The sequence below is a fragment of the Pyrus communis genome, chromosome 13 (assembly GCF_041283825.1).
Source record: "Pyrus communis isolate YQ-2024b chromosome 13, ASM4128382v1, whole genome shotgun sequence".
Taxonomy (NCBI): domain Eukaryota; kingdom Viridiplantae; phylum Streptophyta; class Magnoliopsida; order Rosales; family Rosaceae; genus Pyrus; species Pyrus communis.
The window spans coordinates 16,407,451-16,431,964 of record NC_142577.1 but is presented as its reverse complement, the minus strand read 5'-3'; the positions used below and the strand labels follow the sequence as shown (position 1 = coordinate 16,431,964).

Genomic DNA, 24,514 nt, shown 5'->3' with positions numbered 1-24,514 from the left:
CGACAACGGTACTCGTAAAATTCAAAAAGGAAAAATATTAGATACGTCACATCACATAACAATATATACGGTTATAACTGTAAGAAAAACTTATTTGGAACAAGTGTTTGCTTTGACAATTTGTCATCAAGTGCTACTCACTGTTATTAGGAGAAAAAAGGGTGTACACACACGTTACACATACCAATTTTTGTTCCTTTTACATGTAAGAAACCAGTGAATTTCACGACACTATAACAATGTGTATAAAATCACAACTTATTTCCAAGAAAAACTAATCAGTAATGGTTTATATGCTGAGAACAAGTCATCAAATATAAGATGCGTGATCACTTATTGTGAGAAATTACATAACCACGCATGTTTTTAGTGATTGTTACGTTGAAGGAAAATAGTGAACTTGTCCGAGTTCTAACACACTTGCGACTTATTGTTCAAGTGGAATTTGAAGCTTGGAAGAGCTAAAAGATAGAAGTTGGACAATCATTCACCAAATTAACATTTTCTTTTTTGTTTATTTCTCACATATCAAATACAATCCAACAAAATTAAATAAATAAAAAACAAATATTTACATAGATAAATGTAAATGATAAAGTTCAAAAAACAATTCATGTAGCCATAAGAAAATGTAATAGTAGGATATCATATATCACACACGCATCCATCTCTTTCCCATTCCTTGCATCAATCAATCCTCTTTCCTTCCTTCCCCTCTCCCTTCTCTCCTCTCTATCATCCCAAATATTCCCCCTTTCTCGCACCGTCCAAATTTTCCCGACAAAATCATAACTTTCCCAGAAAACCCAAAACCCCTTATCCTCAACCCAGATCCAAAGATCCCTTCTTTCTTCCAAAACTTCATATTTTTTTCCTTCTCTGACCGTCAATAGTCGCAAGCGATAGATTCTTCTCCGACTTCATTCTTTTTCCGGGCTGAAATTTTTTCCCATTTCGTCTGAGAAATTGAAAATAATCATCCCGAAGTAGCCCTCTCTTCGCATTCTTGCTCCAATTCTTCTCCTAAGAAAAAAGGCCCAAAAGTCCAGTTTTTGGCTCCACTGATTAGTGGGTTTCTTTTGGATTTTCAAATTTCACATCAATTTTGTGGATTTTGGACTGTAGGTTCAAGCATTCATTTCAAATTTTTCGTATATAGAATAAGGATTTTTTAGGGGGTTGCATTGGAGCTGGAATTTGATGGATCTGAGATTGCATGAGAGGAATTGAGTGTTGAGTAGAATAGGAGGAGTTCGAGTCCAATAGCTGATGAGCTTTTGGAGCAGATTTGGTTCGTAGTTTAGTGCTGGATGGGGTTGTAAGTTAAGGGGGGTGAAGTGGGGGTGTGGGGTTTTAGGGGCTTTTTTTTTTTTTTTTTTTTTTTTGTTGTATGATATTTGATTGGGATTGTTCAGACCATGGATCATGTAATTGGTGGGAAGTTTAAGCTAGGACGAAAGATCGGTAGTGGATCGTTTGGAGAGCTTTATTTGGGTATGCAATTTGTATCACCATTTCGATTGTTGGAGAAAAAAAAAATTGTTGTTTTAGTGGCATTGCTTGATTGTTTAGCTTTTGTCTAGATGGTGGCCTTGTTTTTCGGGTTTCTGAGAATTATGTTGGTTTGGTTTTGCTTTGTTTCAGGTGTTAATGTACAAACTGGAGAGGAGGTAGCTGTCAAGCTGGTACGTCTTGGACATGCTTTGTTCTTAGTTTTAAATGAAAAGTTGTGGGGAAGTTTGACTATTCTCGTTGATGGTATTGAGCTCTTACGCATTGAATGATACGATCAGTTTTTGGTAACAATTGGTTAAATTTGACTTTGACATGAGGTTGTGAATATACTAGAAGAAAGTTGGTATAGCACTGTTAGATCATATGGAGTTAGTTGCGTTTTTAATAATCTGAATACAGTTAGCATGTTCATATACTTGGATTAGCATTTTGCTCACCGCCATTACTTCTGAGTTAATGTGCATGTAAGAGCAAAACGTATTCATTTTTTTTGCTATTTTAAGTTCTAGAAATTGTAGTATCCAAACTTTTGTTAGAAGTTTTCTTTACCAACATCTGCATTGGCATATACTTGTAGACACCCTATACAATGACCTCACAGTAATTCTTCTGAGTGGTTTATTTAGCATGGGATTGAGTATTATAACACTGATGGATATTCATGCTGGTGAGCATAGCTGACAGATGTTGAAATAGTGGAAAGATAGAAGGAGCAAGTTTAAAAGCTTTTATGTTTTTTGTTTTAGTTTACTGAGATGTGTAATATTAGTGTTGAGGTTAACAAACCAAATGGGCCTCATTAAGCTATTGATTTGACAACATTGTTCCATGGTATTTGAATTTCAAAGTATAACGCAAAATTGGAGTAGGTGCTCTACTGTTATCTTGTATCCTTTATTATGATTCAGATGTCTTTTGATGGTTCTTCATAGTAGTTAAACTTCACCTAGCACAAGACTGAGTACTTACATCTAAACATTTTTTTTTATATTTTTGTTCTCTCAGGAACCAGTGAAGACAAAACACCCCCAGCTTCATTATGAGTCAAAGTTATACATGCTTCTTCAAGGAGGAAGTGGGTTACTCTACTGTGTTTCTTTTTTTCTTTCTTTTGTTGTGAATTCATGTGAATGTGTACTTTTAAAGGCCTAACTTAACGTTTGTATTTGAATATCTATTTAGCGGGTGTACCCCATCTTAAATGGTTCGGTGTTGAGGGTGAATACAATGTCATGGTTATTGACCTGCTTGGTCCCAGCCTTGAAGACCTGTTCAACTATTGCAATCGGAAGTTCTCTTTGAAGACAGTTTTGATGCTTGCAGATCAATTAGTAAGCTATCAAATTATTTTGTATGTAAGTTTATGTTGTTAACATGGCTGCCATGCTTATGCTTCTACATTATCTTCTGTAGATAAACAGAGTTGAGTACATGCACTCACGGGGGTTTCTTCACCGTGATATAAAGCCTGACAACTTTTTAATGGGCCTGGGACGCAAAGCTAATCAGGTACTTGTAGACTTTATGCTGCTTTTGTCTGTAATGGTCATCTTTGTTATGTTTTGAGATTTTTCTATATGAATATATATGCATTATGAATCATTTTTTCCACTTAAGATTATTTTTTGTCACTTCCATTGAGATTTTGGATGGTTGAGACTTACTTTTGTGGGGAAAAATCTGAATACCAAATAAAACCGAAAGTAGACCTTGTAAGAGAGTCATGGGTTTGCGCATGGTGATTACTGTATGAATGCATAAATTTGCAAGTTCTGTGGCTGTTATTCTCCTTGAATATATTATACTACAAAAATGATATGATCTAATCTCTTAAGCTAAGCCGTTTAATATATTCTTCTAGTTCTACAAATAAGTGTTATTGTTTTTTATTTTTAATAAATTGGTAATGGCTTCTTTAGTTGAGTTCGTTAAAAGTCAATGCAACTATAGTAAATTTTGAGTGCTAGTTATGAGTCGAGTGCTTGCAGAAGATGCAGCAAGTGAAGACAGGTTAATATATTATTTTAAAACCTGGCTCATCCATAGGACAGTAAAGTTAATGAGGTCTGTCAGGTATGCCAATTGGTTCTTATGATTTGATGTATCCACATTGTGGACTTATTATTTTGCATGACATACATAACAGGTTACGCGGTTAAATCTTTCTTCCATAAGGTCATAGCTTATTTACAGGGATTTGTACCATTTTAATAACATAAACGTCCTGATGCACTAGTGTAAATTAATTGAAAGCTTGAACTCATTTAAGTAGTGGTGGAATTCAAATTTCACACCAGATTCCATTCTAAAAATGGTATAAATAGATGTGCTTGGAAGGATAACCAGTCTATAAATGTCACAAACCTCTAATTTAATTTATCTTTAAATGTTGCCAGCCATCAAATTAGAACTATTACCTTCCATCTATTGTACTGTGATGGAGAACTGGCTTTTGTTCTTTCATTTGTCATGGAAGTATCTTTGATGAGTCTTTTTTTTTTTTGTTATTTTGCTGACACCACTTTTGATTATTAGGTCTTTACTTACACGGTCACAAATATACTGTATTTATTCCTGTCTGACCTTTCCATATAGTATCTGCTCTTAGGAACTGAAACTTAGGGACTGAAACACCTGTATCTTATTGTTGCTTTTATCTAGATTAATCATCTTGCCAAGCTCAGATGAAAGTGCGCACAGCACTAAATTAACTACTCGCTTTGTCGCAGGACAGGCACTGAACATTTATTTTCTGGATTTTGTTTCTGCCACAGGTATATATCATTGATTATGGCCTTGCAAAAAAGTATAGAGATCTTCAAACGCACAAGCACATACCATACAGGTATCAGATACAAGAAATATTTGTAGTATTTTAGTTTATTGTGCATCCCTAGTTTCTACTACATCTTGTCTAAAGAGGAAGTTCAAATTTCCCCTCCCTGTTTATTGTATTTTGTAAAAAGCTAGCCTTGCAGTGTTGGGGTATCATATTGAAAGTTATTCACTACACTTGTGTCTAGTGTTCAAAATGTTGAACAACACATTTTGGGTTTCCACCAAACCAACAAAGGGAATCAGTTTCTGGCATCTCATAGATATGACTCAGAGATGCTTAGAGACGGGTTTAAAGGTCATACCATGTGTGAACCTATGTGTTCAACTGTTCTACTATTGATGGATCCTAAATTTTTATTGAGACTTTCATGTTATGATTTTATTTTTTGCTCCTGAAGTTTTATTGATATTTAACTGAAATCAACATTCTTCATCTTGGTTGCGTCATGTTGGGGGGAGGGGAAAATGCCGCTTGCACACGCATCTGTGTCTGTGTTTTCTGCTTATTTAATATTTTAGAATAAAAAACTAAAGTATCACTGGATGGGTTTTTATAAAGATAGTTTGTCAATTTTTATGTACTTTTATCCTGGGGTATCTTGGGCATTGTTTCAGTATCTTTTCGATTATAACATTGATAAGTTGTTATAATTGTGTTTTTTTTTTCCCCTTAAAATATTTGCTCTCGTGTTACAGACTGTATTCTCTGCTGGAATATTTGAATTATTTAGAGACAAAAAAAATTCATAGTCGGATAACTCTTTTATGAGGTTCTTACATCCAAATTGTTATTTCCTTGTAGTTGTAAGGACTACATCTATAATTTTACTGAACACAAAAATGGCTTTACACTTATATAACAATTCTTAAATTCTTACTTAAGTTTTTCAACAATAGGCAATTTAATGTTCTTAATTTTTAAGTTATCCTTTCTGTGTTTTCCTTGATTTGATCAAATTGATGTGGATAGAATTTTATGTAACCTTCTAAGATTATCAAAATCTAAAGATTGTCCCTTTTTATTCTACTTTACTTTTTGGTTTTCAATTCTAGAAATAGCTGACATTGTGGCATTTCTGACAGGGAAAACAAGAATCTGACAGGGACAGCCCGCTATGCTAGTGTTAACACTCACCTTGGCGTTGGTTAGTCAACTTAAAGTTATTGGAGTTGATGCTTCAGGAAGGTCTTGTGTTCTGGATTTACAAATATTTTACATATATCTAATTGTAATATTAATTTTATTTGCAGAGCAAAGCAGAAGGGATGATCTAGAGTCTCTTGGTTATGTACTCATGTATTTTCTGAGGGGGAGGTTGCATTCTTGTCTGAGAAGCTTAAATCACCAGTATCTTGTGTTTCTTTATTTCTTGAACTTCACATATTTAACTTGGTGGTGCGATTACTGTTTCAGCCTTCCTTGGCAGGGCTTGAAAGCAGGTACAAAAAAGCAAAAATATGACAAGATCAGTGAGAAGAAGATGCTAACTCCAATTGAGGTATCAACACTTGCTTTTATGTGTGGTGTATAACAACTAACAATTGTACCGTATTGGGTCGAAGGAGAATAGGAATAATAGATAAGGTAGGAAGCATACTAAATGGAGAGGATTGATAGCTGTTAAAATGTTATGATATTTATTTGTAACTGTGCAGTCACTGACTCACTGTCTATGAAATCATGATTTTCTGCGATCCTGTTCTATTTTTCCAATTACTGTTTCTGATGCTGTTTAACGAATGTATATGAATTACTGATATTTTTCTCTACAGGTGCTCTGCAGATCATATCCTTCAGAATTTACATCGTACTTCCTTTATTGTCGATCATTACGCTTTGAAGATAAACCAGATTATTCGTACTTGAAGAGGCTTTTCCGGGACCTTTTTATTCGAGAAGGTTAGCTTGTAGGCGTTTTAAGCCCAAATTTTAGTTCATATCTCATAGAAGCATTCTTCTTTAAACTTCATGATGAATCTAATTGGCTCTTAAAAACTGTTGAAACCTAATTGGTTGTAATTGGTGCAGGGTATCAATTTGACTATGTATTTGATTGGACTATATTGAAGTATCCGCAAATTGGCTCCAGTTCTAGAACACGAGTCAGTACCTAATTTATTGAGGATTTTCTATGTAAAGAAGAAAAATTCTTCATTTTTGTATGTGTGTTGGGTAATGATTCTGGCTTTCATATGGATGCCATTTTTTTTGCAGCCAAGTACAAAACCAGCTTTAAACCCTGGACCATCTGCAGAAAGAACAGAAAGACCTACAGGTTGGTTATTTTCTCGAGCAAGGCTTGAATGGATGGGTTTTTAATGACTTATATTCTTATAGATGCCTTACAGTTTCTTTTAGGGGTGTGCTATCCACACACCCCTTTTTACTTCTCACACACCCCTTGTTAATTTTTGTCCTTTGATCGTCTTCAATTCATCCGATCCGACGGCCAAAAATTAGAAGGGTGTGTGAGAAGTAAAAAGGGGTGTGGATATCACACCCCTTCTTTTATATGTTGTCTTTGTATCTGAGTTCTCAAGTATGGTCTTTTATTTGTTTTATGCAAATAATTTGGATGAACTTTATATTTCAGGTCTTTTATTTATTTGTTTTATACTGTTGTTATATATGTTAGCGTTTTTCAAGTATTTTTATATCTTTTAGCAGTGGCACAAGATTTTCGAGAAAGACTCTCAGGTGCAGTAGAGGCATTTTCTAGAAGGAATAGTGCTGGTCATGGTTATGGCGATCACTCCAGACATAGGTCGACTGATGATGCGCCATCGTCCAAAGACGTCGTGAGTTTTCTAACGTTTTCATTGATGTCTTGGATTTTGTATTCAAATGATTTTAAATGCATGTTATATGTCCTTACGATGGAGCCTAATGAAGTTGCACATTCTTTGCATGTTTCTTGCAGCAAGCTGATTCAGAAAGGGCTCGTAGTTCATCTAGAAATGGCAGTAGTTCAAAGAGGCCAGTCATATCAAGCAGCCGGCCAAGCTCATCTGGTGAGCCCAGCGAGAGTCGGTCAAGCCGGCTGGTCTCAAGTAGTGGCCGCCTGTCCACCACCCAAAGGGTTCAACCTGGGTATGAACCCAAAACATCTTTCACCCGAGCATCCGCTCCAAGAGGTGGCCGTGATGACACACTTCGGAGCTTTGAACTCCTTTCAATCGGCACGGGAAAGAGGAAGTAAGGTCTCAAGATTCCTTTTGTATTATCTATCAAAGATGTCTCGGCACTAAAATGGTTTTGCAACAGCTTACTCTGTATATGTGTATCCATTGTTGGGTTCATTTCACTGTTGAAAAGCTCAATGAAGTTTCTCCTTAGACACTACTACCCTTCTGTTTTACCATCTTCATGGATTCTCACCGTTACGATGCATCGGAGACTCACCCAGGGAAGAGATTAACCATCTCACTTCAGGGAATTGTCTATATATTTGAGATACTGATAGCTGTAATAGAACTTATGTCATTTTTCTTACCTGAAAATATACCGTTGCTTAAAACGTGTGCCGTCAAGTGCTATTATGCTCTCTTAATTTTCTAAGTTGAAATATGGTGCCATCTTTGTATCCGAGTTTGCTCGAGTATCTTGCTATAATTGGTTTAGGTGCCAGTGGAATGAATCGTCCATGACATTCTTGTGCACCAAATGATGCGGCAAGAATTGGCATACCTAGCAGTATTCGGTTTATTTGGAGCAATGGATAAAAGCATTTTAGGAAGAATTTATTTTTCTAACTTGCGTGGGAGGCTTGGATTCATGAGTCATGACCAAAACATTGTTTCGATCTTATGCACACTATTGAACTTGATGTGTAATGGTGGATTTTCTTGGTGGTTAAGGCGTTCTCTATGTGCCGGTTGTGTCATCTCATTAATCAGCTTTTGGTGGTGCAAATAGCTTGAAGCTCAAACTGAGGTTGCGCATTTGGGTTGCCAATATTAGAGATGCTGCTTATGACTTGGAGGATGTCATGGCTTGAAAGTGGCTACCGAGCGGGAAGGAGGCATGAAGAATATTTTGATAAGATTTGGCTGCATCTTCACAAGATTGGTACAGAAATCCAGCCCATTACTGCCAAGATCTCTAATTTGAGGGTGCTTTTGCAGAGTGACAATACAATAGAAATAAGGGAGAGCAGAGTTGCATCTTCCTTGCAATTGCACGACAGACAACGACAATGGAGGAATACTTATTCTCATATTATTCAACGTGATGTTAGTGGATTAGAGGGCTGTGTATAAGAATTGATGTTACAGTAGTGCGTGATGTGGTAATCTGGGTCAGAGTCTCCCCGGAACGATTTGAATTGCGGTCCGGACCGTTGGCCTGATGGGGTCTGGTCGTGCCTCTAGGGTTTCCTTATATAGCGGGCGTCGTCGCTCTTGCTTTTTAGAAGATTCAGGTTCATCGAACCTTAGGTGACGGGTTTCCGCTCTTTGTGCCCTTGTCGCATTTAGGGGAGGAAAGTCATGTTGGGTTAGGAGTATATTCCCAGAAGTAACATTGGCGATTTGCCCGTTGCGCAAGGACCTCTTCTTAGATTAGTGATGTCTGTTGAAGTTGGAGCAGTGGGTGACACTATGGGCTCTCTTTCAGGGGTTATGATACTTATGTTCCTGTAACTAAAACAGGAATTTGAGTTTGAGGGGTAGTCCCGCTTGAATTCACCAAGTTCTTCATGCGATTCTCGATGTCGATGAAGCCGAAGTAACTCTCCACCCAAGGAGTCACTTTGATTTTCATTAGGGTCTCGCAAATTTGATCCATGGAAGAGGGGGTGTACTGGCAGGACCCTCATTCTGTTTTTGGTAAATCAAAAGGTAATCTCTCACATTCTGCTAGGGAAGAAAATAATAAAAATGATAAACCCTATAGGCTGAGGCCACAAATTCCATTGCCGTTGGAAAAGGTAGAAGTCCTGCCCCAATTAAGATAGGAACTAGAAGTGGAATGAAATGTATAATCCATGAATATTGATATTTATATTGCATAAAAAAATTAATGGCCATCTTTTCTTGCGGATTGTTGCTTGTTCTAGGAGTGGCATAGTTGTTCAGGCAGTGGGTTACCCCGTTCTTGGGACAGTGGATGCATCGGAAAATAACAGGGTTAACATTGGCGTTAACAAAGCTTTTTACAGTAGTCATGCTTGTGGTAGAGTGATCTAGTCAAGATGAATATGAGTTTGCTTTCAATTAAATCACTAATTATTGGAACCAAATTTGCGCACCGCCGTGAGGTGGTGGAGGCACAAATTCAAGTAACCTGCAAAATAGAGAACAATCGTGAGTAAGCCTAAGACCGAGTGAGAGTATGTTGGCCAAGGCCTTTCCGATGGCCAAGTTCGAGTAACCTGCAAAACTGGCACTGGGAGGGGGGGGGCGAGTGTGCTGTCGGCTAAAGGCTCTCCGACGGTCAAGTTAGTAAGCAAGTCTTAGACTGAACCAGTACATGAGAAAATTACAATATAGAGATTGCGTTACCAAAGACGAACTAGAAATAACGATCGCACCCTCTTAGGAGTTGTGAATACTTGCAGTGCATGACAATTCCTAGATTGTAAGAACTCCAAGACATGAAGGATCTGATTGATTCCGTATCCTTATTAGATCTTGTGTCTGGCGGAATAAGTATGGTCATACTGGCGGAATAAGTATGGTCATACTGGCGGAGTCACTTGGACTTCGCCTATTGCCCCAGAACAGGATGATGGTGGCACTGCTGCTTTGTCTAATCCAGCACCGCTTGGAGCTGTTGAGTTTGTTACTGGACTTCTGAGATAATTATATTCTGAGCATCCTTACTCCAGACCTAAAAAATCATGGTTCCAGAACTAGCTTGCCCAAGTTGGCCTTGTTTATTAAGTTGAAAGTCTTTTTTGGTTTGAAGATCACCATCCGCAGTGTGCTCTTTAAATCTTGTTCTTCTTTTTAATATTTAATAAAATATTATCATTTTGCCTGAAAAAATAAGCAGACAACATTTTGTGATTGAACTATAATAAACCAAACAGACGAACACAATGTTTCCTATAAAAATGAAAATTTTCATGATACTATATTAAGAAACACTCAAACAGTGAAATGATTTTCATTTTGCTGATTTGTTTTTACAAACAATTGCATTAATTGGTTAGAAGGGAGAGGAACTGGTGAGAATTAAACCCGTATCGGGATGTATAAAGCATGACTGCTTTCCGAGGCAAATCACTATCCACTTCGTTTTGGCTTAATTTGTTCAAATGATTTCATAAATGGGGAATGAAATCCTCTCCGGAGCCTTCCTTCGGGATTTGTAGGGATCAATCAATTCCCGCCGTTCACACCAAATCGTGCAGCCAAAAATCTTTAACAGTTTTTTTTTCATTTTTCGCAACAACCGGTGCAACTCCTCCTCTACATTTTCCCTTCTCTGTGATTTTTCCTTCCCTGTTCACCGTCTTCTATCTTCTCCTCTCTCCCTATCCAACAATTCTCCCATTAATCTATCTATTGAAGAAAGACCCAGAGCTTCAAAATGGCTGAAAATCCTAAAACATTTTCCATCCTTCCACTAATTTTGAACAGAAAAAATCTGCAATTTCATATTTTCATCCCTCTCTCTCTCTCTCTCTCTCAATTTGTAACCCCATACATAAAACAAGGCTCTGAGAAGCTTTTTACGCAACCAACAAGGCCTTAGAAAAACATCAAACGGCTCCTTTACAGAACCAACTCAAGCAACAAGTTTTAAACAGGATTTGGGGGTCAATTAGAAGAAAAAATCAACGAAATTTGCTGTTGCATTAAGCTGAAATCTTTGCAAATTTTAGACAATTTTCAAATGAGATGTCAAAAATGTCATATAAACATATAACAATAATAAATAACATACCATTTACTTCAATTAAGATGTCAAAGCTGATATGAAAAAGAAGACTAAGTTGACATGGACAAAGAGATGTTAAATTGACGTTGCCTTAAAATATGGTTTTTGTTATTTCTAAATGCATTCCACTTGTCTTACCTTAAATACTAGAATATTTAAGTATTTTTGTAAGCATAATTTACTGAACAATTATGGAGGCCATAGAAATTATGGAGGCCATAGAAAGAGAGAAAGGTGTGGCAATAGTTGAGAGAAAGAGAGAGATGTGTAATTGTGGGTGTGTGTTATTCCACCCCATTGTGCCTTTATTTATAGTAGTAGGGAAGGTTAATTCCTTATCCTTTAGGATTACAACATTTAATAGGTAATCTACTCCTAATAGGAATATAAGATACATTCCCATACCTACTAGGATTTACACAATCACATTCCTATTCCAATAGGACTGCAACACTCCCTCTTGAGGGTGTAAATACTCAAGTAAATGGCGCATCAAGTCTTCAGTGATGAAGCAAGTACAATTGATGAAGTCGTCGGCATAATGAGCGAATGCGAGTTTCAAATCAATGGAAGAATGCATAAAAAGTAAAACTCACAAAACCTTTGCTATGGTAAAGCCCAAGGTGGGAGAAAAACCCATAGACTAAGGAGAAAAGTGAGAAGTTGCATTAAGTCAAAACTATATGTCTTTTGGACGCAAGTAGAAGAGCTCTCAAGGGTATGATCAGCCCAGGATGGGTGCTTCGTTAAAACCTAGTTAGGTAGCAAAAACCCAGTGGGAAAAATGCTCATAATCGTAGGGAAAAAGAGTACATTAAGATCAAGTGAGTATACTTCTAGATACTCCTCCTGAGTTTAACATAACTTCCAAATGAGAACTACAAGCATTGCATATGATAGTTAGGCATACCAATTCCTCGGACAAGCTTCTAGAAGGTAGACTTCGGCAGCGACGTCGTGTAGAGGTCGGCAATGTTGTCCAGGATCGGCTTGCATGACTTCAATCTCCTAATGCTCTGCTGATGTAGATGTAGATGCAATATGTCTTGTCGTTGACTTTGTTGATGTATCATGTCTTGGTCGAGTGGATACATGCGGCATAGTCTTCATGGATTGTCTTCAAGACTTAACGATGGATGAAAACACAGCAAGTACTTTGAATATGCTTAACAAGAACTCCTAACCATGTCTCACTTGTGGCGTAGTGAAGTGAGGTGAGTCTTGGAACGATTTGAAGATTTCACAACTAAGGTCATATCGTGAACCTCCAAGATATTGCAATATCCCTAACGGTTAAGACATAACCATTTGAGATTTTTGCATTGTGCGGGTTTGATAAGTAACCTGCGTCAGCATAATAACAAGGCAAGCATCATTTCGAAGATCAGGGGGTTGGATCCGCTCGAGATGCGTTGGAATTTGCCTCGTAGTACCTTTAGGGTACGTCTTTAATACCAATTCAGTAAATGCGTGTAGGCGTGGTGCTGCATCTTTACCAAGATCAACAGCGAAGGAGATGTCCTGTCTAATACAATGAGCTAAGTACAACGAAGCGCAAAGTTGAACTTTAGATATGAAATTTCGGATTCCATAACCTCTTCAAGGTCTTATTTGCATATAACGTATGGGCGATCATGGGTATATTCAAAGGTAACACATTCAGGGTGTAGTTCAACTGGTAGACCAAAATACCGTCAGCACAACTCTTGAACTTCATGTCAAAGCACAAATGAGTTTTCCCAAGATCCTTCATCTCAAATTCCATCTTCAGGTGCAAGGTAGTTTTCTCAAACTCTTCTGAAGTCTTAGTGAGATTCGTATTAACAACATAAATTGTAACTCTAGCAATTCAAAATAAGACTTCATAGTTTAACACGCAAGGGCATAATTCATATCCCTGACTGATCAAATAATCACTTAGACAGGCATACCACATCCGTCAAATTGTAAGTGAACGCCTCAAAATGAGTTAACAAGGTGTTCCGTGGTTTTGGAACTATTTGAACTAGTCCATGTAATTCTTCAAGAACTTACATGTAAATCTCCATACCTATATCCCTATGGAGAAAACGCTAACCACATTTCATAATGCTGCTATCAATCACAGGACGTTTTGAGAGAAACCTTGCACTATAAGGCATGCATCATATCGCACTATTTCATTCATCTCATAACACTTCCTTTCCCACTTATAACACAATAGGGTTACCTTGGGCAGTGTAGGAACAACAGGTCCAATACACACTTTGGTAAGAAATTTGACCTGGATTGTAATTTCAGTTGTCCAATTAGTTCTACGTTGCCACTTAATTAACGGAACACGGTTCGATATCGTTGCTTTTCATTTATGTCGATAGCTACCATATAAGTGAAATATCATCAATGATCATCTCATTTCAATTCCATTTAGCTTATCCAAACTAGTATACTGGACCAAGAACTTTAAGTCTCGGGAGCAATCCGGATTAATCTCATGAGATGGAAATGATTTGAGACAACGATCGAGTTTAGATTCATTGTTGTGCCGTGTCTTCCTCTTCTAGGGAAATGAATCTTACAAACTGAATGATCTGCCGTGCTTCAGGCTAAGACAGATTGATTGGCTATCTGTCGGTGTACCGGACCGTCCAACAGGGGCGTCTAAACCATCCAACAGAGGCGGCACATCCTCCAGGGATGTTGACTCGATGTCCGTTAAGTACATCTATCCTTGCAGGCATGTTTGCAGCTGGTATATGATCTCATCACTTTAGCTAGATCAAAGAAATGCATCTGGAGCAACATTCTGAAAACTAGAATTCATTGCACTTGCTTATCACACTTGTGCGGTGTAGGGATTGAGATGAGACATAGTGGGCAACGTCCACGCAAATTCGCGCCGTTCTCCAGGAACGTTGATGTTCTTATCTCCCCCTAACGGTGGGAAGACTGTCTCATTAACATGACAACTCGCAAATGAGCGGTAAAGAGATCGTGTGCAAGGGCTCTAAGAGAGCTAGTGTGAAGAAGAATCATGATCGACAAAGATTCACATCCTTCTTTGAGGACACAGGTTGGTACGTTGCGGCGGTGCAACTTGGCATATGGAATGCGCACCCAAATGCGTAAATACGAAAATTGTCAAGTTCGTACCCAGTAACCAACTGTAACGTCATATAGATTGGGTGACAATGGGCCTTAAGGCGGACCAACATAACTGCGTACAAGGATTGCATAGCCCTAGGCAGAAACAGAAAACTTGGTACTTTTACCAAAATTCAGGTGATCATTTAAATTTGCGCTTTATGATTGCTAGGCGAGGCTATGTGGGGTGAACATGGGAATTCGATGTTCAATTATAAACCCAAAATACATGCAATACTTTATCAAAAACCGTCGATATAAACTCTCTGGCATTATCCAATCTCCCTGGACCTTAAGGGATAAGTAGGGTGGTGAGCCCTTAATCGGCCATAAGGTTTAGCAGCAATGTGTGTGGAGAAACATGTGACCAGTTTGTCGATTCATCAACCAAAACCATAAGTATTTATATGGTCCACATTTTGGTTGGATTAGTCCACATACATTCCTTTGAATCCACTATAAAAAAAGAGTAGTGTCGTATCTTTGCGAGGAATGATATAGAAAATCAATTTCCTTAATGAGCATGCTTGGCAAAGTGTGCTTGTAGGCATAATATCCTTACTTCAGATAAAGAGATGCGTTGTAGCATCATTGTTCGACCTAAGTGTCCCAAAAGGTTGTGCCAAAGCAAGTAAATTGCTCAATCACTAGGCTCCAGGCCGGCCACATGTGGTGTATTCCTAGTTGGAAGACAACCCATTGGCACAAAATCAAAGCTTCAGGCTCATTTTTTGAGATGGTGCAAAGATATTTCACTCTATTTTCTTCAGTGGTTTCATTTATGGTCATTGTCATCTCGAATATCCTTAAAAACTCAACGTCAGGGAGAATTTAAGGTCCCTTAGAGCAATTCCAGCGTGTGAAACCTCCCCCCAGGCAATACATATGCTATCCACCCAGTTAACAGTAATCACCCTTAATAAACAGTAATTGCCTTTTGCATCTCCACCGTTGCACTTCAATAGCCCTGGCAATAGGCAATAAAATATTAGTATTTTTTTATTTATAAAATAATACAAAATAATTTTAATTGTAATTTTGGATAAAATTTTTAATCATTCTCGTTGCACCACGTGTTATTATCCGAAAAGTTATTAAATAATATAAAATAATTTTATTTGTAATTTTGAATAAGATTTTTAATCGTTCTCGTTGCGCCACTTGTCATAAAATCCGAAAAGACAAATATTGGTGATGGATTTCCGATAAGATTTTTAATCGTACTTGTTGCGCCATGTGTCATTATCCGAAAATACAATTATTGGTGGTGGATTTTTGATAAGATTATTAACCAATCATGTCGAGCCACGTGTCAAAATCTGTTTACAATCTTTGAGGATAGATTTCCATCAGATTTTTAACGAATGACGGCATGCCACGTGGCATTATCTACAACCTAATCCTTTCTGAATCCTCCATATAAGCCACCATCCATCCTCACAAATCTCACACCAATTTTCTCATGATCTCTATCATTATTCATAGTTTCTGCTTCATTCTTCACCAAAATCTCTATCATTATTCATAGTTTCTACTTCTTTCTTACAATGTCTTCTTCTTCCTCAAGGATGATGTGGGAAATCGATCAGCAAAAGGAAGAATTATTTAACCAATCAGAAAGAATGTTCAATCTCCAGGTGGCCCAAAATGAGAGGGAAGATTATGAGGAGCGTAGAAGGAGAGATGATGAAGCAAGAATGGTAAGGGCCTCACATTCCCGTGGAGTCATCCAAGCTATGGGTCAGATCTGCAGGCTCAGCCATTCAGGAAACCTTGATAGAAGCAGGCAACGACGAGGTACAGAACTCTTGGACGATTATTTTGTCCGTAATAGTGCATTCCTTGATACGTACTTTAGACATCGTTTTAGAATGGAACGACATTTGTTCAACAAAATCATGATTGCTGTTTGCAACCATGACTCCTACTTTGTGCAAAAGAAGGATGCTTTTTGGTGCTATGAGTCTCCTTCCAGAGCAAAAAATTACTGCTGCCTTGCAGAAGCTTGCATATGGAGCATTTGTAGACCAAGTGGATGAGATAACGAGGATGGGGAAATCAACCATTCTTGAGCCCCTGATGAGGTTTTGCGGAGCAATTAAATCTATCTACATCTTAGAGTACCTTCGGACGCCTACTGACATGGACTTGCAAAGGTTTCTGAAGAAGGGCAAGATGTGAGGTTTTCCTGGGATGATTGGAAGCATTAATTGTATGCACTGGACGTGGAAAAATTGTCCAAGTGCATGGCAAGACACTTATGGGGACAGAAAAGGAGCAAAAAGTATCATTTTGGAGGCAGTGGCATCTTTTGATACATGGATTTGGTATGCCTTTTTCGGGATTCTGGGAGCTCAAAATGACCTCAATGTCCTTACCCAATCCCCAGTGTTCAACGATGTCCTGCAAGGAAAGGGACCAAAAGTCACGTAATGCATCAACGGACGTATGTACGATGGGCCATGCTACTTAGCAGACGACATTTACCCAAGGTGGTCAACATTTGTCAAAACAGTGCCACGTCAGCGAAGTGCAAAGGAGAAACACTTTGCAAGCCGTCAAGAGGGGTGCAGGAAAGATGTGGAGCGTTGTTTTGGTATCCTTTAAGCTCGTTGGGCGATCATCATGGGTGCTGCCAGATTATTTGATGTAGATTCGCTTCGATCCATCATGATGATGTGCATCATTCTTCACAACATGATTATGGAAGATGAGTACGATTATGATGCTGTTGATGAATATGAGCCAAACACGATGACCAATTCAAGAACACGTATATATTGTGCTCATGACGCCACCGAAGAACCGGTGCAACATGAGCCATTAGAAAGGGATGGACATTACAATGAATTGATCATTCAACGATATAATGCACTTCAAAGGCCATATATGCACAATGCCTGGCAAATTGATTTGATAGAGCACCAGTGGGAATTGAAACAAGCTCAAGATACTTAAGTTCATTTAGTGTGTTTGTTTTTTTTTTTTGTGTGTTTATTTAATTTTATTTGGTGTGTTTCTTTTAGTTCATTTAGTGAGCTTTTTGTTATTTGATATGTTTATGTAATTTTATTTGGTGTGTTTAAATGTCTTTTGAATAAAGATTCCCTTACTATAAATAAATTACAAATAAAGTACTAAAATCAATAAATTGGAAACAAAATAAAGTACTCAATTCAATAAATAAGAAATTATAACCCAAAGTAATTGGAAAATTATGGGCTCCGATTACAAAAAGTACTCTATTCATCATCACTTAACCAATTTGTGGTGCTAGGATGATCTTCTCTTGTCGTGCTAGGACCATCTCCTCTTTCTCTTGCTTCTCTTGCACGCCTCCTTCGCACCACATCCGCTTTCTCCGACTTCCAAAAATATTTAGAATTTGGAGACTTCCCTTCTAAAGGCGTGTTCACAATGTCACGATCTCGTTAAGTTATTCTTCTTCTCTAACATGTTCCCTTTCTTGCCTAAGTAGCTCTCTTTCTCTCTCATTAGCTTGAAATGATCTCTCAACAGCTGCAGCATTTGCCTCCTCTCTAGCCTTATTAGCCTCAAATTTCGCCATTTCTCGCGCCAAAGTCAATTCACCTTGGCGAGCAAGTTGTTCCATATACTTTTCATAATCATTCTTCGAAGCACTCCTTTTTCTCTTTGAAGCCTTCTTACTTTCAAGCCTAATTGGATAACGTGTCGATCCCAACGCTTGTTCAGGGGGGCGTTTCGGGCACTTCTTATGCTTCATCTTCATGAACATGCAAGCCATGATCAGGTGTAGAGTGTAGAAGGGTGCTGTTCATGAAAACTTTTGGACCAACATGCACAACTTTGAATTTAGGACAATCTTTGACAATATTCCAACATTCCCACCAGTTGAATGATTTATTTTTGGATTTGGTTTTGGCACCATGCCAAGCTTGTGCTTGAAGTTGCTACACAATGTGGGATAAGAAATAATTTTAATGAAAGTAGGTAACAAATAAATAATACAAACAAATAATTATAATGAAAGTAGTTAACAAATAAAAAATACAAACAAATAATTATAATGAAAGTAGTTAACAAATAAATAATACAAACAAATAATTATAATGAAAGTTGGTAACAAATAAATAATACAAACAAATAAATAATATATTGTTACCTGATCCGCGTATTCCCCACTTCGAATATTATTACTGGCTTGTGACAAGGCGTCTCTCCACATACTAAATGATTGGCTAAGTAATTTCCAACGATTGGACATCGATTCTTTGGTTATTTTCCCACCCATTTTCTCAAGATAATTGGTATGAATAAGACTCCACATTTCTCACAATTGCATCTCGTTACCCGTAAGTGAACTATGAGTAACTTCAACGCAGTTATTACACAACGTAATATTTTCAAGAAGCATCCAATTCGTACTTGCATCAGTAGTCATTTTGTTGAAAAAAAATTGGATTGAAACTTTGACAGAAAGATAGGAATTTGATTGAAAGTAGTTGAGAAAATATGAAATTGTGGTGTAAGGTAGATGATAATGAGAAATTATTTATAGAAAAGTAAAAACAATTTTTTTAAAAAAAATTTCAGATTTTATTTTGAATTTTTTACAATTTTTTTAAAATTTTTATTGAACTAATTAATCTCTACCGTTGGATTTAAAAAAAATTGAATTCCAACATAGCAGATTGTGCCACGTGTCACAACGGTAACTTTTCTTAATTTTAAAACTATTTTTTCTTTTATTTATTTATTTATAAAGCAGAACAATATCAACCATTGATCTCAGATCCAACGGTTGATATTAAATAAGATTATTTTTATTTTTATTACGATTACAAATCGGACGGTGAAATTTAAGAAGTCGTTGAGATCGAACGGATCGTGGAAAGCCACATGGCCTCTCAACGGTAACTTTTCGAAAATGCCCTGCGGGCCCTAGGCGCTGAAACCGTGTCGTGTGACGCGCCCCCACGCGCAGGTGAAGTGCACGTGCCTGACAGAAAAAAAAAAAAATTTGGCTGATGCTAGGATGACGTTAGCCTTTGCGTCACATCCACTCGAGCTCTCGGGCTGGCAATTCCTCACGGGCTTGGTGCTCGGGCCTTGCCTGTCCATCGGGCTCCCCACGCTAGAGCATTGAAGCCGGGCTTGGGGGCCCTTTTTCCTGGCCTGTCCCTCGAGCAAACTCCAACGGTGGAGTTGCTCTTAAATGGTGATGCAGTACCATTCATACAACGAGAAGCGTACCAATGCTCTTAATTAGGTTGGATAGACCTGAAGTCGTTGTTAAAGATGTGATTTAGGTGTAAAGTTCGTGTGCGTAGTATGCATTCATCCAGGCAACTAACTTTCCCACATTCCTACCTAATCACATGTTTAATTGAATTGATCACATGTATTAAGAAACATGATTCAACTAACTCATATTTGAGGACAATATCAATAAGATTATCCATAAGTAAAACAAACACCAAACAAGAATCCAAGAACATGGAAAAATGTTCACAAAGTAACTGGTTTACTAAGGGGATTCGGCCAACAAGGCCATCCATGTCAAAATTCTGCTCTTCCAACGGCGTTTGGTGGAGCAAAATTAGTCTTACATATTGACTACTAGAATGGTACTCCTTAACAACATTGGTAGGGGCACGAATAGGTGCATAACCAATGATCTATTCCATCAAGACGGAAGAAGATTTTGCAGGGTTAAGGTTTGGGAATATTATCCCTTTATTCTTGAAGTTTTAGGTCTTAAGTGCCAAGGATCACGCTTCGGGTATGACGCCACACCTTGGCAGGCCCTGATTCTACCATATGTTGTAAAAACGAACTCCAAATTGGATTGTGAGAGAGTATGCCATTCGATGTATCCCTGCCAAAATAGTGCATCACCATTTAGTTAGGCTTTAACCGAACTGGGTTGAGCCATTCGGTAGACTCCAACAAAACTGGGTCCATACCTTTCTCTCACCTTTGTGGTAGTAATCAGATCGGAGAATTTGGTAAACTTCCTCTTTCTACACTGCTGCTTTATGGGTGAGTTAGAAACATGAAGGACGAGAAAAGTATTCTCTAGTCAAAATTCAATCGGATTTATAAACTTCAGAATTGCACTCATTCATGGAAGTAATCATGATGTGCTTCAAGCAATGTCTTTCATGTTTAAACGGTCCAAAGAAGCGAGCCAAAGAGCCATGGAATCCTCGTTCATGAGGTATTTCCATTTGTAATGCTTCGGGTACAAGTCTTCGATGAAGATCATGGTGGAGGCTTATTTAGCTCTTCCTTGCCATTGTTGGCTACAATGGTTTCTCAGCTTCTTGATAGTCAAGTGGAGATTCATGTCTTGTACCAACACAAAGTGGTTTCTAATAGAAACATCCAAATCAGGGAAATCGAACTTGTGATAGTTCGACAATCCATTGAATTGGAGGGAACAAGATTGTGATTGGTGCTATGAGAATAAATCATCCATAAGCATCAAAGTTAGAACATTCGGGTTCTAAGACATGGTTTTCATGAAAAATTTAGGTTTTCATGGGTGTATTGTTTTACGAAAACTTTGGCTTTCAAAGGCACTAAATTTGAAATTATAGGCTCAATTTGGTTTATGAACATTTAGTTCATAAAAGAGAGGTCCTTGCAAGAAACACAGAATGCAATATACAACTAAGTATAGTGGATTTGAGGTTCTTTGGAAAGTCAAGTGTGAGAGCTATGTTACTACGAAAGTATGTAACGGTTCAAAGTATAAAAATAAATTATTTAATTGTTAATGTCCAAAAGTGATCTTCAAGTAAATAATTTTGGATTCATTATTAGATTAATGGACTGCAAGTCACTTTTAATTAATTCAATGAATCGGGCCATACAGGGTTGATTGTAGAAGCAAAATAATATTAACATATGGGTTAAAATTATTTAAAATGCTAAAACAATAGCATTGGGTCGAAAAATTGCCCCCAAAAAAAGTAATTGAGCATGGGTTGGGTGCCTTGAGTAAAAGGCATGGCCCAAAAGGGCCTTGAGTGTAAACTTCAGGTCACGGGGTGAGGGAGAAACCCCAGCCGCAACTAGGCTTCAATTTTGGGACCAAAGGAGGGCACGGGACATGGCCCATCATGAGCTGGCCTTGGGTTTGGCGCGAGGAAACCCAGCCGCAATGGGCTAGCTGTCATGCAAGGCAGGCCGGGGTGCTGCAAGGCCCAGCAAGTTATGTGGCTTGCTGGCGTGGACTGCAGGCTAGGGTTGCAGGCCCTTTGCTGCTACACAAGCCCAACAACAAGAAGGTTGCGGCATGTAGGTGAGAGGACTCAGCCAAACGGGGCTGGTTTCAGTGTTTTGGGCTCGGGGCTTCAGGCCATGCCGAGGTGAAGTCCAGGTCGTGGCTTGGTTGCTGTGTCCATAGTGATGGTGCAGTGGTGTGCTGCACCATATCCCATTCCCCTTTCTTTCAAAAATCCCATAGGGTTTAGGAAACCCTAAAATTGCTTCTAATTTAATTTGATACTTTGACTCACATATTCCACATAACAATTTAATTGTGCGATGCATGAAACAAATATATATATATATTGACAAATATATAAACATATACAATATATACATCGGAAGGTAAATATAAATGTTGGGGGTTCATGCATCATGGGGAATGTTTTCATGCTTCATGGCCGTTTCAAATATCTTACTTTATTTTAAGTGTACCTGATTGGCAGAAAACAACAAAGAGCCTTTGAATTTGTAGAAGATCCATCTTGGAAAGTCGGAATTGCATCTCTAATGCGTTGTATCACGTTCAACACAGAAAAATTAAATTGAATCAATATCCTGTAGATCAATTCAAAATAAAAAATTAATCACAAAAAGAATGATTAAAACATAATACTCCCCTAATTGAAGTTCAAACTCTCTTTAGCGGAGCGTTAAGAGCTGTGGAGCCAAAAATATTCACTAGGTGACATGTGGATTTTTGAACAAAAGAGGACAAAAGTACCCTTGAGGCATAACGGGATTCCTACGCACGAGCAGCGGGCAATCATCCCTCAACAACGTCGAAAGTGTCCAAAATAGGTAACAATTCAATCCATCTCATCAAATCCCTTTTACAAGGTAATTCCCAAAACCTATTTCATTCCATATACTTTTACTTCTTTTTTCCTCTTTTAGCTAATCAATTAAGCTTTCATTCCATAACCTCCAAAAAACATTCATTTTAATTAGCCAATTAATATATTTATTCCTAATCAATATATTAATTGCTAATTAAATCATCAAATAACACCCAAAAAACACATAAAGGGATGGCCACTCTTTCTCCAAAGAGGACTGGCCATGCCCTATAAATATGATCCACTTTTCTCCAAAAACCTAGTTCTTCACTCTTGCTAAAATTCTCCAAAACTCTCAAACACCTCTCTAAATTCTAACTTTGGTATCGGAGGTTCTTTGGCCAAAGCCCCCCATTCATCGTGGGCGTGTGAGGCTCTTAGCCTTGACCTAAGGTGTTATTTGTTTTGTAGGTGCAATTTTGTTCAAGATCAAGGAGGAAGAAATTTGCATCCACAAGAGCGTACTGATAACGTGTTGTAGGCATAATTTACTGAACAATTATGGAGGCCATAGAGAGAGAGAAAGGTGCGGTAATAGTAGAGAGAAAGAGAGATGTGTAATCGTGGGTGTGTGTTATTCCACCTCATTGTGCCTTTATTTATAGTAGTAGGGAAGGTTAATTCCTTACCCTTTAGGATTACAACATTTAATAAGTAATCTGCTCCTAATAGGAATATAAGATACATTCTCATATCTACTAGAATTTACACAATTACATTCCTATTCCAATAGGACTGCAACAAGTATCATTTTATTATTTTTAAACTAACAACAACCCAACTTTTATTATCTTGGTTTTAAAAAAACGTAAATGAAGTAATAAATTTTGGCTTATCGGGTGGAAGGAAAATATTGACAGTACGTCAAATTGCCAAGTCAGCTATCAAATTGAAATTTAATGTTTTGAATTTGACGTCTCCTTTAGAGATGCTCTTACACCTAACATCTGAAATATCTCCAGTCCAAACTCTCCTCAATCTTCATCATTTCTCCATTGCAAAGCTTCAAGCTTTGAGCTTTATCATTCACATCATAAACTTCTGAGCCCTAGCGAAGTCATGTACAAGGCTCCCTTAGGCTATAGTATTTGGAGAATTGTAAATCTTTAAGCTTAAAAATATTAATCTTTTGGGCTATTTTATGATTTTAATTGTCATATTCCACTTAGCAAATGAAAATTTAAATCTTAAGGTTGCTTTTAAGGAAAATAAGAGCTAATAAATGTTCACTAAACTCATCACTTTAACCAGCATTATAATTTAATAGTAATAAACTAAAACTTCCATACCACAAATGGTTCCTTATTTTATTCATTTGAAATTTTTGAAGGCAAGAAGCTTGGAAAACATAGTATAAATTTCTTACTTCAAGTTATTACTTTCAGTTTTATTATTATATAATTTTATGTAGGCAACAAAAGATTAAAAAATTGATTTCATAATAATAATTTTAGCTTAACCCACCCACCAAATGATTCCTGGCTATGCCATTGCTTTTGAGACCACATTCTAGTCTTCGTGTTTTCAAATTTATATCTAATTTGAGTACCAATAAACTGATTTCGGGATTACAATTGAAATAAAATTGGGTCAGAGAAATGGAGAAGAGAACTTTGAGTGAAGAGAGAGCCCATAAAGGAAAGGAGAGACACAAGATGGATGTGAGAGGAGAGAAACAAGTGGTTTTCCTAGCCGCACAAATGAACAATTGAGATTAGACGTCCGGAGGCTCCGAACTTAAAGATCAGGAAATGATCCTTGTCTTATAAAATTGTAAATGATTCAAATTATAAAATGACATTGTGGAGTGGGCCCAGAAGAGTAGTTAACACCATATTAACTTAGTAGTGCCCAATCAGTAGATTTTCCCACGAGAGTTTAGCTGTAATTCTTATACCTTCAAGATATATTTTCTTGGCTGAAGAAATTAATGGTTTAATAAAATCCATTTTGAATCATTACAGTGCCATGCGTTCCTTGCCCACACGAGATAAACACAACTCGAATCATTAATTGGAGTTTATCATATTGCTTAGGCGTCTGCTAATAATTATCT

The 24,514-nt window shown here is 37.6% G+C and overlaps 1 protein-coding gene across 4 annotated transcripts; it reads left to right on the top strand.

Annotated features, from left to right (window-relative positions):
* The first annotated feature begins 621 nt into the window (after positions 1–621).
* CKL10 (casein kinase I-like 10) lies at positions 622–7,871 on the top strand. 4 transcript variants are annotated; one of them, XM_068476257.2, is made up of 14 exons: positions 622–1,494; positions 1,645–1,685; positions 2,521–2,590; positions 2,698–2,846; positions 2,929–3,024; positions 4,290–4,360; positions 5,437–5,498; positions 5,605–5,668; positions 5,768–5,852; positions 6,127–6,253; positions 6,383–6,456; positions 6,569–6,629; positions 7,019–7,152; positions 7,275–7,871. In XM_068476257.2, exons 1-14 carry the CDS (start codon positions 1,419–1,421, stop codon positions 7,551–7,553), a joined length of 1,389 nt encoding a protein of 462 aa, XP_068332358.2. In that variant the 5' UTR covers positions 622–1,418; the 3' UTR covers positions 7,554–7,871. The 4 variants fall into 4 exon arrangements, with proteins under 4 accessions (XP_068332358.2, XP_068332359.2, XP_088538543.1 ...); XM_068476258.2 differs by having other exon boundaries at positions 642–1,494; positions 7,022–7,152; XM_088682417.1 differs by having other exon boundaries at positions 766–1,494; positions 1,645–1,758; positions 7,022–7,152.
* The last annotated feature ends 16,643 nt before the right edge of the window (positions 7,872–24,514 follow it).